We start from the raw sequence: 12,254 nt of genomic DNA, 5'->3' as shown, positions 1-12,254 counted from the left end.
AAGAATCTCTCAATAATGTCGTACCTTCTGTTATTAAAATCGTTTTCTAGCCATTAATTGAAAGAAGAAACAATGTCAGCCTGATTCATGCGAAGTAATGTAAACAAAGTTATGAACACTATTTCGCGTGAAGGAAATTGACAACCGGAAGTAAATATGATGGATGGTCCTTTTGGTGGAAATTTCAGAAATTTGCCGGGAATGTGGTAAAAATCTTGATGGAGATGGACTATATTTTGAATCATTTGAATAACTTCACATCTGTGGAGACAAATTTTCAGTGGCAAATCTAAGTGGGGGGGGGGGGGGGGGGGTTTGGGAGTTGCGACCACCCCTATGAGAGCCATCGTGATTTTTTATTATCATAATTTTTCATGACAACACCAACAGCATTGCGAGTTTTATTAAAACAGGGGTGCTGGGCACATTTTGCTCACCTTTTTTTCTATACGCCGTGTGTGGGACCTGAAACAACCATGCTCGCCTGCAGCAAATAATTGTCTCCCTAACCCTTTGGTCTGCTACATCTCTTTACCACCTCAATCAATGCTACGACCCTCCCCCCCCCCCCCCCCCCCCCCCTTTGAAAAAATCCTGGATTCGCCCCTGATTTTGGTTATGTTTCGAATGAGCTTGAAGCCTTAGAGGTGTTTAGACAATTTGAAACTGCTACAACAAGTAAATTCTGTGTGTTTTACTGCAAGAATTTTGCAAGAAAAGGTATGTTGGCATTTTTAATAAAAAAATACTAAGCTCTCTCCATGATCATTTCTCCTTCCCTCTACCCTCCTCCTCCCAGAGTCCCCGGAAAAAATTCAAGAGAACAATTATTCTAATTTATAAGGTCACAACTATGACTACTGTAGTAATAAATTATTTTTATAGTATATATGTATTAACTTTTTTTCTTTATAAGATGTTATGACATTATATACACATGGCATGGATCACAGAGACATTCTGTAGTATTTGTTAATAGCATGTTGCTTAACCTGGAAAATGAAATGAAAAATTCTAAAAGAATTTGCATTACACCAAAAGTGAAAGAACAGAAAGAGAAAAATGAAAGAAATAAGTTGAATTTGGTGTGAAATGTGATTGTCCGGGTGAGTGTAGCCTTGAAAAAGACTGTAGTTGGTGGTGACTGACATTTCCACAACCTGAGTGTAAGTCATCTTCAGAGTCCAATGAGAAAATGAGACATAGTCGATAGGAATATTTATCTGTAACAAGTAATAAAACAAGTAATAAAAATAGAATTAATTGAATGATTTATCAATCTATCTACATGTGAAAGATATTTATTAAATCTTTTTTTTATAAAAATAAAACCAAAACAAATGTTCGGAAAAATCAACAATTTCTAGCAGAATAGAGTTTGATGGCACACCATCTGTGATAAATGGCATAAAAGGTCTATGATTGTCATCATGGTATTGACAGAAACAAGGCTGATAAAAGGCAATATCTTGAAAAGATGCAGGTACTTAAGTTATGAATAGAAACAAGTCAATGTCTCTCTTAACTATCTCTCTAAAGAAATCTATCCACACTTTTGCAGGACAATGGTGATCATTTTTCATTTAAAAAGCGAAGATTTCTGGTTCAAAATACTAAAAGGTTTGGCTGCCCTGCCCTACTTCAGACTATGAGGTAGTTTTGATACTAGTTATGATGAACAATTAACAAAATAACATTGTGTAGTACCAGAAACTATCCATGCCCCTCTCCTCACACACACACATAGGGATGTTGAATTTCTGAGGGGCGGGGCTGGATCAAAGAAGAAGCTCAAAAAACCATACCTTCTTCATCGCATCATCCCCGTATAGTCCATTTATAGGAGTACCCCCCCCCCCCTCCCACTCCAGGCATCCAAGAATAGGAGCCTGTAAGCGCCTACATGCCTACGAGCCTATGCGCCTACATTATTGCATCATCAACTTGAGTTACACACTGAAATTTGGGTTTTCGCTGCCTTCGAGAATCCCGAGTTTTTTCCTCCTAGCATTTATTGTGAGAAATATTTACATTTTGCACATATCCAATATTTTTTTCCTAACAATTATCGATAATGTCATTACATTTTTGAAAGGAAAAAATATCGTCTTACCGGTTCCAATTACTTTCAAAGATTTAGCCGTTAAAACATAGAGTGAATAGACAAATTAAATGGCCGACATGCTGTTTTACTGATTTTCGCACGAAAATCCAGCTTTCTAATAATGTAAATGAAGAATATATAGGTTTTGCACATATCCAGGTTTGAAGTTCATCATGTAAACAATGTTTTTAAACCAAAATTATAAGCAAAAAAATTCGTTTTACCGGTTCCAAAATCAGCCAAACATGAGGTAGAATAGAAATTTTGAATCTTCTTCCGCTTATATTCCTAATGACGCGCGGTATTCTTGTACAATTAGAGCGAATTTCGAAGAGAATATCTGAAAAACTATCGATTCTTCGTCTGCCATTTTGTATCCCATCATTCAATATATCATCTAAGTCCCAGGTTATCACTGACTAATTTCATAGAGGAGGACTGAGAGCCTGTGGATCGTATTTTGGCGGTAAAATCATCTGTCAATCGATCAGCTGTTTACTAGTTTTTCAAAATGTCGGACGTGTTTGCACATTACCATCGGCTCCGTTTGAATAAAGATCTCTCAAACGTTGAGTTGTCTTCTTCTGAATTTCATTATGCTTATAGTAGGGGAAACGATAAAGTAATTTTTGCAGTGAAAATACCTTTTCCACTACTGAAATTATGGCACGAAATTGTACAAGAAGATCGGTACAATGCAAAGGTAAATTTTGTTGATTTACTAGAATGGAGTGTGCCAGGTAATGCGTTTGTTTTTATTTCTGAAGAAAAAGTAAGAAATAGAATAAACGATAACATCAGAAAAATAGCAGGATCAGTAGTTCAAGAATATAGGAAGACTAAAGGTAGAGCTAGGAAGCAACTGAATGATAGAAGCAAAAATTTTCATATTCGAGAAGGCGAAATTAAAACCGTAGATCAGTGGAACGAGGAGCTAGGTACTCTAAGGAATGAAGTGGAGGAATGGAGAAAAAGGTATGATGATATTGAAAAGGCAAAGAAAGATATGTTTGATTGTCTTGTGCAAGAAATAGCAAATAGAGATAGGCAAATTCAACATCTTCAGGAGTCCAATGCTGAACTACAAAGCTACATTTCTGTACTAGAAAATGAAAACGAATTTCAAGGCAAACCTCTATCATCGACAAAAAATAAGAGCAGAACACTGAACTGTTTTCTAAATAGAGCAAAAACAGCACTTTGGTTTTCCAATTCTTTTGGCCTAGACATACAGGCTTTACTAATTAAGGATCAAGAATCAGGAGATACCCATATGCTAGATTTAAATGGTAGTCAGAAGGGAAAAAATTATAACAACTTGACCAATGAAGAAAAGTCCAAAGTTGAGCAGGTTTTATATCTACTTGACAAGTTTTGTGTTGGTGACAAATTTTATCATGAATTTTCTTTTATTTGTGAGGGACTTCCCAAATCTTATTTAATCAAACAGTGCAGGTCCAACCTTAATGACATGTGCCATTTATCTTCACTTCCTGGCCCATACCATGGTTCTAAAGTAAACTCTCTAACTGACCTACTCAAAGTACAGGTAACAGATTTCTTTAAAAATGCAAGGGACTTTTCTGTAGCCAATGATAAGATCAAAATCAAGGTAAATGGTGATGGTGCTCGTATGACCAGGAATAGTAATTATATAATTCTCTCATTTTCTTTGCTGCAATCGGGACAAGATGTAATGTCTGCTAAGGGAAACAGGACCATTGCCATTGTCGATGCACCTGAAAATTATGAAGTTCTAAGGGATGCCTTCCAATCAATTTTTCAAGAAATCAATGATTTGATACAGAGTGGTTCTATAGAAGTTAATGGACAACACCCGAACACTGAATTTTTCTTGGGAGGTGATTACAAATTTATTTTGCTAATGCTTGGATTAAAATCTGCCACAGCTGACTATGCCTGTGCCTGGTGTAAGATTCCCAAAGAAGATAGATGGAAAGTAGACACTGATTTCTCCAATTTTAATAAGCTTCCTCTATGCAGAACTCTCAAAGAAATACTTACCTTGTACAAAAACCATCCCAGCAAGAAAAATAACTACGACTATGGGTGCGAACGAGAACCACTTATTAAGATTCAACTAGACCATGTAGTCGTAGATGAGCTTCATCTTATGTTAAGAGTAACAGATATTTTGCTAGAGAATGTGATAGATGCTGCACTAGATTGGGACAAAATTATTGAAGTGAATAGAGCTAGGGGACAAGAGAGGGGAGTTCAGCTAAAGAAAACTGTGGAGCATATTAAGTCACTAGGAATTTCTTTTGATGTGTGGGAAGAAAAAAATGCAGATGGGAGGGCAAGTGGAAGATATAAGTGGACCAGTCTTACAGGAGATGACAAAAAGAAACTTCTTAAAGAATTTCCAAAAAAAGAAGGAACTCTAGAACTTTTTCAGTGTCAAGACCTGGGACAAAAGGTTATAGAGATATGGAATAACTTTGGTGAGCTCTATGCCATTATCAACACTTGGTCACCAGAACAAGATCCATCTATCTTCCATCTTAAAGCTGTAGCTTGGGTGAAGTTGTTTGTTTCCCTGAATGGAAAAATGAAGGGGTATGAGAGGAGAAGGGTAACACCTTATATGCATATCTTAGTAGCTCATGTACCATATTTTCTTCAAATGTACAAGTCATTGAAAGTTTTTACAGGACAGGGAGTGGAGAAAAACAATGATGTTGCTAGATCTGTAGTCCTAAGAAAATCAAACAAGTGGGACTCAACAGCAGATATCTTAAGAGTGGAAAGTAGGCAATGGAGTCTAAGGGATAATGAAAGGAAAAGAAGAAAATATGAGAAAAAGAATGCTGTTTACTGGGAAGAGGGAATAAAAAAGAAAACAAAGAGACAATTTTATCTCAAAGAGAAATGCAAATGACTGGCATACTGAAATACTAAAAATATTATAGTTTTTTAATTACCCAGATGTTTTAATTTCATGCCATTGACTCATATTGTATATATTCAATTGCAATATACTTTAAGTAGCTTTTCTATATACAATTTCATTCACATAGTGTTACTATTTTATTACTATGTTCATGGCACTCTAATAGCTACTTTTTTCAAATTAATTGCTTTAAAATTTAAAAATTAGCCTGTTTGCTTACAAAAGTTCAAAGAAGTACAATGTAAATTATCTTTACAATTTGCACTATTTTATCTTCTATTGACAAATACAAAATTTTAAATTGTTAGCTTTTGCTTGACAATGGATTTTATCTACAAAAATCAAGTAATAGCAGACATAAAATGCAATGCATATTGAATAAAATACACTAGCTAGCCCATTTGACACTCATTATACTGACAATTCACATAGATGACACAGTCATTCAACTGTTTGGGGAAAAAACAATGAGTTAGAGTGTCTTTTTAGAAGCTGATAAATAACTTTTCATGTCTTTTACAAATGATACTTTCAAGTAATTTGTTTATATTTAAATGTTTTCCCTAATGTAAACAATTTAAATACAGGAGAAAGGCTTACGAAAAAAATCAATTTTCAGCTTTTCTATTGGCATTCTGGGTTGTTTTACTAATTTCCTATTTTGAAAAACAGTTACACTTGGTGATAAAGAAAGAACTAGTCCCACCTTCATTGGAAATTGAATAATGACTCCATCCCCATTGCTATCTAAACACTGATCCCAATCATTGAAAAAATGACAACATTGAAAATCCTCCTTTTCTAGCATAAATGCTTTGTCATCCCTAGATACAGTTCCCTTACCCCCAAATAAAAACCGAAAACAATCATGGTCAAAACAAAAGGAAACTGGAGCCCTTGATTTGCTTTTTAGCTTAGCAGTTATGTTATGTAACAAGCAGTCAATGTTTGCTTCCAGTCTTGGATGGTCTATTATAGGTTTGTCAAATGTTCTGTAAAAAAAAGAGAGTGAATTTAATCCAGAGTTAATAGAGGTTAATTTAATCACAGTTAGTAGAGTATGATTAAATAAAGTTTTATGTTGGCATGTAATTTACATGAGCAAAAATCACTAGATTCGCATTAATACTTACCGGATCAGATCTTTTGTTAGATTCCCCTCATCCTCCCAGCTACTGCAGTACGAGCTGTAACCTTCCCACTTGATAAGATACTCAGTCTGAAAATACAAAAATCCTTGTTAAATTGGGGGGAAATGTGAAGCTTACTAACTAAACAGGAGTCAGAATCCTTTTTTTCGAAAAAAAAATTAAAATTTTGACTTTTAAAGCTAAGAAAATGGTCACAAGCATGCCGAAAAAGTAAGAATGAAGTTGTCAAAAATTTTTAATTTACTTACATTTCCCTTGTAGTTTCGCTTCGAAATTAACCTTTCTACTGCAAAATATGGGCCACTTGTCATCCTGTTTCTTTTCATCACCTTTACTGGCTCTAAAAACCAGGTTGCAGACTCATTAAGCTGTCTGTAGAATCCTGGCATCGTTTTTCGATTGGTACTGGCAGCCATCTTAGTACAATATTGAACAATGAATACGCGCCCGCGGTACCGAACCGCTGACTGTACGTAATTTTTCGCCATGAGGTCGCATGTTTATGAAAATAGATGTAAATCGATTAAAAAAACTGAAGTCTAAAAGGATATAGTTTCGACGTACAGTTGTGAATTTTAAGAGAAAATTTGAGCTTAAAAAAGCTTGTCATTTTGGAACTCGCGATGTAACGTCCAAAGTTTAAAACAACTACTTCGTGAGTCCCAAAATGACACAATAATTATGCGCTGTCATTTTGGAACTCGCGAAGTAACGTCCAAAGTTTTAAACAACTATTTCGTGAGTCCCAAAATGACACAATAATAAAACATTGTTACGATTTTGCAAACAATTGCTGTTAAAATACTTTGCCTAAAATTTCACCTTTATTTTTGTACGGAACTTGGAGGTAGTCCTCATGTAAGAAAAGAAAAGCTATAAGAAAAGCACAGAGAAAGGTAGTAGAATAGAAACGCATCAGCGTCATCTTGTTTGTTCTTGGTCACGTCACGAGTCGGTACGACGGAGCGAATCTGTCGGGAACACGAAGGTGACGTCATTTTCGGGATGTCGTTTTGAGTCTCGCGAAATAGCCTCTACCTCTTCAAACAAGTCAGACAGAGATCCAGGAATGTGGAAAACACTGAATAAAATTCTCTTGTTTTCTTCGTTATGATTTCAATTTTTCAAAAACTTAACTATTCCTTCTAGGTATTCAATACCTGGGCTTTACGTAGGTACAATTTTATGAACGATCGAGCGTAGAACTTGTAAAATACAAGCCACAGTGGACCATAGTAAAACGACTGTCCAAACACACAAAATATCGTCTCCAAAATAACTTAACAAAGATGGAGCTAAATGAACAAAAGCACTTTAAGGTACGAATTATAAATTGCTCTGTTGACTTTGAGTTTCTCTCCTTATTTTTCTAGGCTTGTTCTCTCGTTTGTTGTTGTTGTATAAGATAATAAGCTTACATGATGTACGAAAGTTTTGTACACGTAAATAAAAATGCATGTATATGGACTGTATCTCTTGTGCACAGGTAAAATTGTGGCTGGAAGGATTATTTGGTGATGAGCCCATTCCTCAATATGAGATCAACAACAAAACTATTGAAATATTAGAACAGATGGCAGACAGGAACATGAGATGTGACCGTGATGCAGAGATCGTGATTGAAGACATGGTTCAGAAAACAGCTGAATATGATTTTGAGGGTAAAATAGATAGTTGTAATATGAACATGGATAATAAGAGAAGGCCAATGATTATTATGATATGGTCTACCCCACTCCAATTTTATTACCAGATTACCTACTGGTACTCTAATGATGTCTTTGATCGACCAAAGTCTATTGCTGAATTTCCCTGTCATGATATATATGTCTCAATCAGTGCAAAACCGTATCAATATCAAGTACCATTTTCTTCTTGTTCTTCACACACGTACAGCACAGAGAATAAGCAGAATATTGAATGATGTTGGAATCACACTAACAAGTTTATCACAGTCTGGTTCACATAGCATCAAAACACTCTCAGAAGTCTCTCTTCTCCTAGGACTTAAGGATTGCTCGTCATCAAGGTACAATGTGTAATCAAAACCAAAAAGGTTTGGTTATGAATAGGGCATAACCCAGTTGGGTAAAGGAATGTAAAGATATGTTTGCATGATGTTAGAATTTTGAAATATTAGGTAGATGAATGTATAAATATTAGGGAGCAGAATAGGCTAGCCCCCTTTTAGTCAAAAAGCTACCAATGCAGAATGCAGACTATTGTGAATTTGTAGAATGGTTGCTTCTGTAAAATATGAGAAAACATACATCAGATCTGCATCTGGGTCCCAGGTGCATGAAGAGCACTCACAATTTTTATCAAATCAAATATAAATGGTAACATATTTCAGTGTTATATAAAAGCTAAAACTAACTTTAAAATCTAAAAATAAAAAATGCAAGAAAAGTTGTACATGATTCATATTTAGAGTTGTTTATGTGTTTGTTTATTAATAGCCTAATGCTAGGCATAGCCAACCAATCTTGTGCCTTAGATGCTATTCTGGATGAAAGAGCAGAAGAGAAAAGAGTTTATTCCAGGCTTTTGGCCAAGACGAAATCCTCATTAGTTAAAGCCAACACTTTGCAAAGGTAAAGTATATTGATTATTATCACATCTTTATAGAGTTTGGTATCCCAAGATTTAGAATGAAGATTTGTGATCAGAACTAGAAAAAAAAGGCTGTTCAAATACAATATGCTACATTGGCCAGACTTCGGAATATTATCAGCCAACTTACACAGTATAATTTTATATCGCTATACATGAATTTACTACCATGCATGTAAAAGCCGGATCCCTTGGCTTCCCAGCTAAGAACATAAAGAACAAAAGACCGACTATAACAATAAGAAAATGCATGCTTATGCATTGACTGCACACGTTGAATTACCATGAACACTACATATACACACACACTACACAGTGTAGTCATGGGTGCATGGACATGTTAACATTCCCGTGAGCTGTACTGTATTTTCCACAATCTCTTTATTATTTAGAGCTCTGGAAACCCTAGAGGAGCAACATACATTACAAAAGCCAATCTTGGATAAAAGGTCCCAAGAAACTGGATTCTTACAAAGTAAAGCAAAAGAATATCAAAGGATTGTAAAAGAGCTAGAGGTAAGTAGTAAAGACTTATAATGTGTAGGTTCATACAGAATAATATTAATTAAATCGATGACTGCTTTTCTTATATATATTTTATTTCAATTCTATAGGAATACCAGAAGTCATTGGGGCTTGAGTCAAGTATTTTTCATGAAAATTTAGTAAAGAAAGCTGAGGTATACATTACTGTATATCTGAATATATTTTACAATTTATTGTATGCATGTAAAATGTATATCTATGTGCGCTAAGGCTCATTATCAATTACATTTATTATCTGTGCTGTCGTTTACTGTATAATTCTAGGTAATGTCCAATGAAAACAACTAAATTTATTATTTCAGGATATCAACTTGCTAAAAGAGAAAAGTAAACCACTGAAAAATAAGTTGGAAAGTTATCAAAATTTACCTCCAGTAAGTCCAATATATCAAATACCTTGTACATCTCATCTCATACAGATAACCATATTGCAAAGAACAAAGTCTAACCATGATTTGACAAATCAATGGTGGAGAAGTGTAGTCCATTAACTTCTCACCTCTGGCCCTTGGGTTTCATTCCAGCACGTGGCATCACATGACCATAGTGTTCGTTGGGACTCTCTAACCTAACTTGAGAGTTTTCACCAGGTTTTCCAGTTTCCTTCCTCTTAAACCTAACATGCTAAATTCCAATTAAATCTGTGAGTTAGCTATACTGTCCTGACTTCAACCAGCCCAGATAAGAGGTTGTTTTAGGGTATTGATAAAAAATAATAGTAAAATTTGGATTGAAGATTTGATATACTGTAGCCAAGTTTTGTTAATTAACGTGATGTTTAATATAATGTCTGTGAAATGTTCTTCAGGATTTATCACTTGCTAAAGTCAAAGTAGAAGAGGCAAAGAGAGAACTAGTAAGTACTGTACCACTTAGTTATCACTTATTGTTTTGATTGGTAACCATGGTTACAACACTTGGCTACTATCTACACTCTAAGCAGACAACATGAACAAAATTAATTGATTAATTGTGAAAACTTGATGTACAGTAAGACCAAATAAATCTTATTTATTAAGAGTGGTGTATTCTAAGCTGAACCATTGATACTTCCAAGTATATACATGTATTCAGTTAGTTGCATCTTAATTAGGGAAAACTGTAACATTTGTTTTTTTATATGGTGAGGTAGGTTAAAGGAGGGTGGGTAATTTCCTGTTGAAGGGAAGGTAGTCAAAACTGTTGAAACCTGACTAATATCCTGGGATGCTGCATGAGCTTTTTAAAGTGGAGTAAAGTATGAAGATTACTTAACAACATTAAAGAACCATATTTGTTTTGTTTTTTTTCTTCAGGCAAGACTGGAGCAGCAGTTATCAAGCAACATTGATATGCTACATATTTGATGGTACTGTATAGATGTACAAGTGATTACAACAACGGTTTCTATTTCTTTGGGAGGAGCTAGAATTTTGTAACATCCTCATTCCTCTAGGCCTTCTTAGCTTGGGCAACTTTTCTCATTTCATACCATAAGTCATTCCCTATAATATCATTACTTTGTTTAATGGTTGTGCATGAGAAGACACATGAATATGAGCTATATCTCAAACAAAGAAGTATACACTGGAATGACACAAGGTCTGAAATGGGTGAACACCATGCTCTAGGGGAGGTTTGATGTTGGAGTGCAGGTTATGAACCTGTAAAAAAGGCAACTAATTTGGACAAAAATAAAAGGAATTTGCATTGCTAGTGTTAGGCTAGTGTTCATCCATTTTCTTGAGAAAATGTAGTCTGCATTCTAGTAATACAATTCCATAACAACCAAAATCATTCTGGTGAAACTTAAATAGCCCAAAATTATTGTAAGCAGCTTATTAGATGATTTGAAGAGACTTCATATATATGATCACAAGTAGGATGAAAAAAAAATTTTTTTCTATATATGTGCTCTGAAAATAATGTAATAATGTAATGCAATACTCCTTTTTACAGTTCCATTCAGTGACCATGAATAATAGTTCCTAGCTCAGGCTGGAGTTTCCACGCATGATAAACTGTAGTTTTGCTACAGTATGCGCGGAAGCTCCAGCCTCAGCTAGGAAGTATTATTCGTGGTCACAGAATGGCACTGTAAAAAGGAGTATAGAGACAAAGCTGGATTCAAGAAATTACTTTTCAGCTTTCCTAACCCATATTGAAGATATGTGTTCCCTGCTAGCAGAGTCTCCTCCTTGGTGATTCTTGGCAGAGAATTCTTGCCAAGAATTGCCAACGAGGGAGATTCTGCTAGCAAGGAAGAAGCTGTGTAATGTAGATTTGACACAAACTACATTAATTTATATTGCAAGTTGAACTGAAGACGTTTCACAAAAAATAGTGCAAGATGTACTACATTCGCTAGTTTTAAAACTCATTTCTTTGAACATTTTGGTGAGCTGTCAAATCTTTTGCTTCATATCTAACAATATTGATCTGCCCTTTTTTAACTTCTGGATATGCAAAGCATAGTTGAAACAAGTTATTTGTTTTCGTGCAAATTAACCAGAAAAGGTCAAGTCTGAACTCAATCCACGAGACTGAGATATTGAGCACTTTAATTTTTACAATGCCAGTAATTTCACGCTTAATTATTTTCAATTAACTAATCCATGATTGTTTGAATGAAGAGGAATGTGTCAGATCAGAAGTAAACAAAAACTCATGTATTTGAAATTCTTCCAGCATTTTAGAAAACATCTAAGGTTTACGTTTTAATAATATTTGGTGCAGGGGATGTCTTCTTTTTGACTTGCTTCTCTGTTATTCTTAAACATTAAAAATAAAAATTGTTTATAGAAAAGTGTTTTTCATTGTGTGTACTCTTGCATGTGAACAGCCATACTTAACCAGCATAAATTAGTGTGTTTACATTTGAACATTCTGCTAAACCATGCATAGAATCTCAAAGGTCCAGCCATCATAGTAGGGGGGCTTGTTTTGC

General features: G+C 34.9%; 3 protein-coding genes and 1 long non-coding RNA gene across 4 annotated transcripts; 2 read left to right on the top strand and 2 right to left on the bottom strand.

Annotated features, from left to right (window-relative positions):
* Nucleotides 1–679: 679 nt before the first annotated feature.
* On the bottom strand, nt 680–7,185 carry LOC148906339 (uncharacterized). Its single transcript, XR_016121295.1, has 2 exons — nt 6,992–7,185; nt 680–1,223 (listed from the first exon to the last, which is right to left on the bottom strand). It is a non-coding gene; the product is annotated as an uncharacterized LOC148906339 (long non-coding RNA).
* Nucleotides 2,616–5,242, top strand: LOC148906341 (uncharacterized). The gene has a single exon (XM_089037606.1). The coding sequence runs from the start codon at nt 2,616–2,618 to the stop codon at nt 5,004–5,006; it is 2,391 nt and encodes a 796-aa protein (XP_088893732.1). The 3' UTR covers nt 5,007–5,242.
* LOC148906340 (uncharacterized) lies at nt 5,303–6,672 on the bottom strand. Its single transcript, XM_089037744.1, has 3 exons — nt 6,418–6,672; nt 6,152–6,237; nt 5,303–6,010 (listed from the first exon to the last, which is right to left on the bottom strand). Exons 1-3 carry the CDS (start codon nt 6,655–6,657, stop codon nt 5,596–5,598), a joined length of 741 nt encoding a protein of 246 aa, XP_088893870.1. The 5' UTR covers nt 6,658–6,672; the 3' UTR covers nt 5,303–5,595.
* A 27-nt stretch (nt 7,186–7,212) lies between the features above and the next one.
* LOC116301783 (HAUS augmin-like complex subunit 1) lies at nt 7,213–12,116 on the top strand. The gene is made up of 9 exons (XM_031710899.2): nt 7,213–7,488; nt 7,656–7,830; nt 8,066–8,198; nt 8,629–8,763; nt 9,175–9,298; nt 9,397–9,462; nt 9,631–9,702; nt 10,137–10,184; nt 10,624–12,116. Exons 1-9 carry the CDS (start codon nt 7,459–7,461, stop codon nt 10,672–10,674), a joined length of 834 nt encoding a protein of 277 aa, XP_031566759.1. The 5' UTR covers nt 7,213–7,458; the 3' UTR covers nt 10,675–12,116.
* The last annotated feature ends 138 nt before the right edge of the window (nt 12,117–12,254 follow it).

This window comes from Actinia tenebrosa, unplaced genomic scaffold (assembly GCF_029948245.1).
Source record: "Actinia tenebrosa isolate PJP-AT-01 unplaced genomic scaffold, QUT_ActTen_1.0 PGA_scaffold5__44_contigs__length_20552954, whole genome shotgun sequence".
Taxonomy (NCBI): domain Eukaryota; kingdom Metazoa; phylum Cnidaria; class Anthozoa; order Actiniaria; family Actiniidae; genus Actinia; species Actinia tenebrosa.
This window is presented reverse-complemented; position numbering and strand designations above follow the sequence as displayed.

Bases quoted from the DNA above. Each gene is read 5' to 3' on its own strand.
- LOC148906341 (XM_089037606.1), top strand. From the start codon at position 2,616: ATGTCGGACGTGTTTGCACATTACCATCGGCTCCGTTTGAATAAAGAT.
- LOC116301783 (XM_031710899.2), top strand. From the start codon at position 7,459: ATGGAGCTAAATGAACAAAAGCACTTTAAG. The intron at 9,463-9,630 runs GTATACATTACT...TTATTATTTCAG, and splicing joins ATTTAGTAAAGAAAGCTGAG to GATATCAACTTGCTAAAAGA. The intron at 10,185-10,623 runs GTAAGTACTGTA...TTTTTTCTTCAG, and splicing joins AAGAGGCAAAGAGAGAACTA to GCAAGACTGGAGCAGCAGTT.
- LOC148906340 (XM_089037744.1), bottom strand. From the start codon at position 6,657: ATGGCGAAAAATTACGTACAGTCAGCGGTTCGGTACCGCGGGCGCGTA. The intron at 6,238-6,417 runs GTAAGTAAATTA...TTGTATTTTCAG, and splicing joins AGCGAAACTACAAGGGAAAT to ACTGAGTATCTTATCAAGTG. The intron at 6,011-6,151 runs GTAAGTATTAAT...TTTTTTTTACAG, and splicing joins CTAACAAAAGATCTGATCCG to AACATTTGACAAACCTATAA.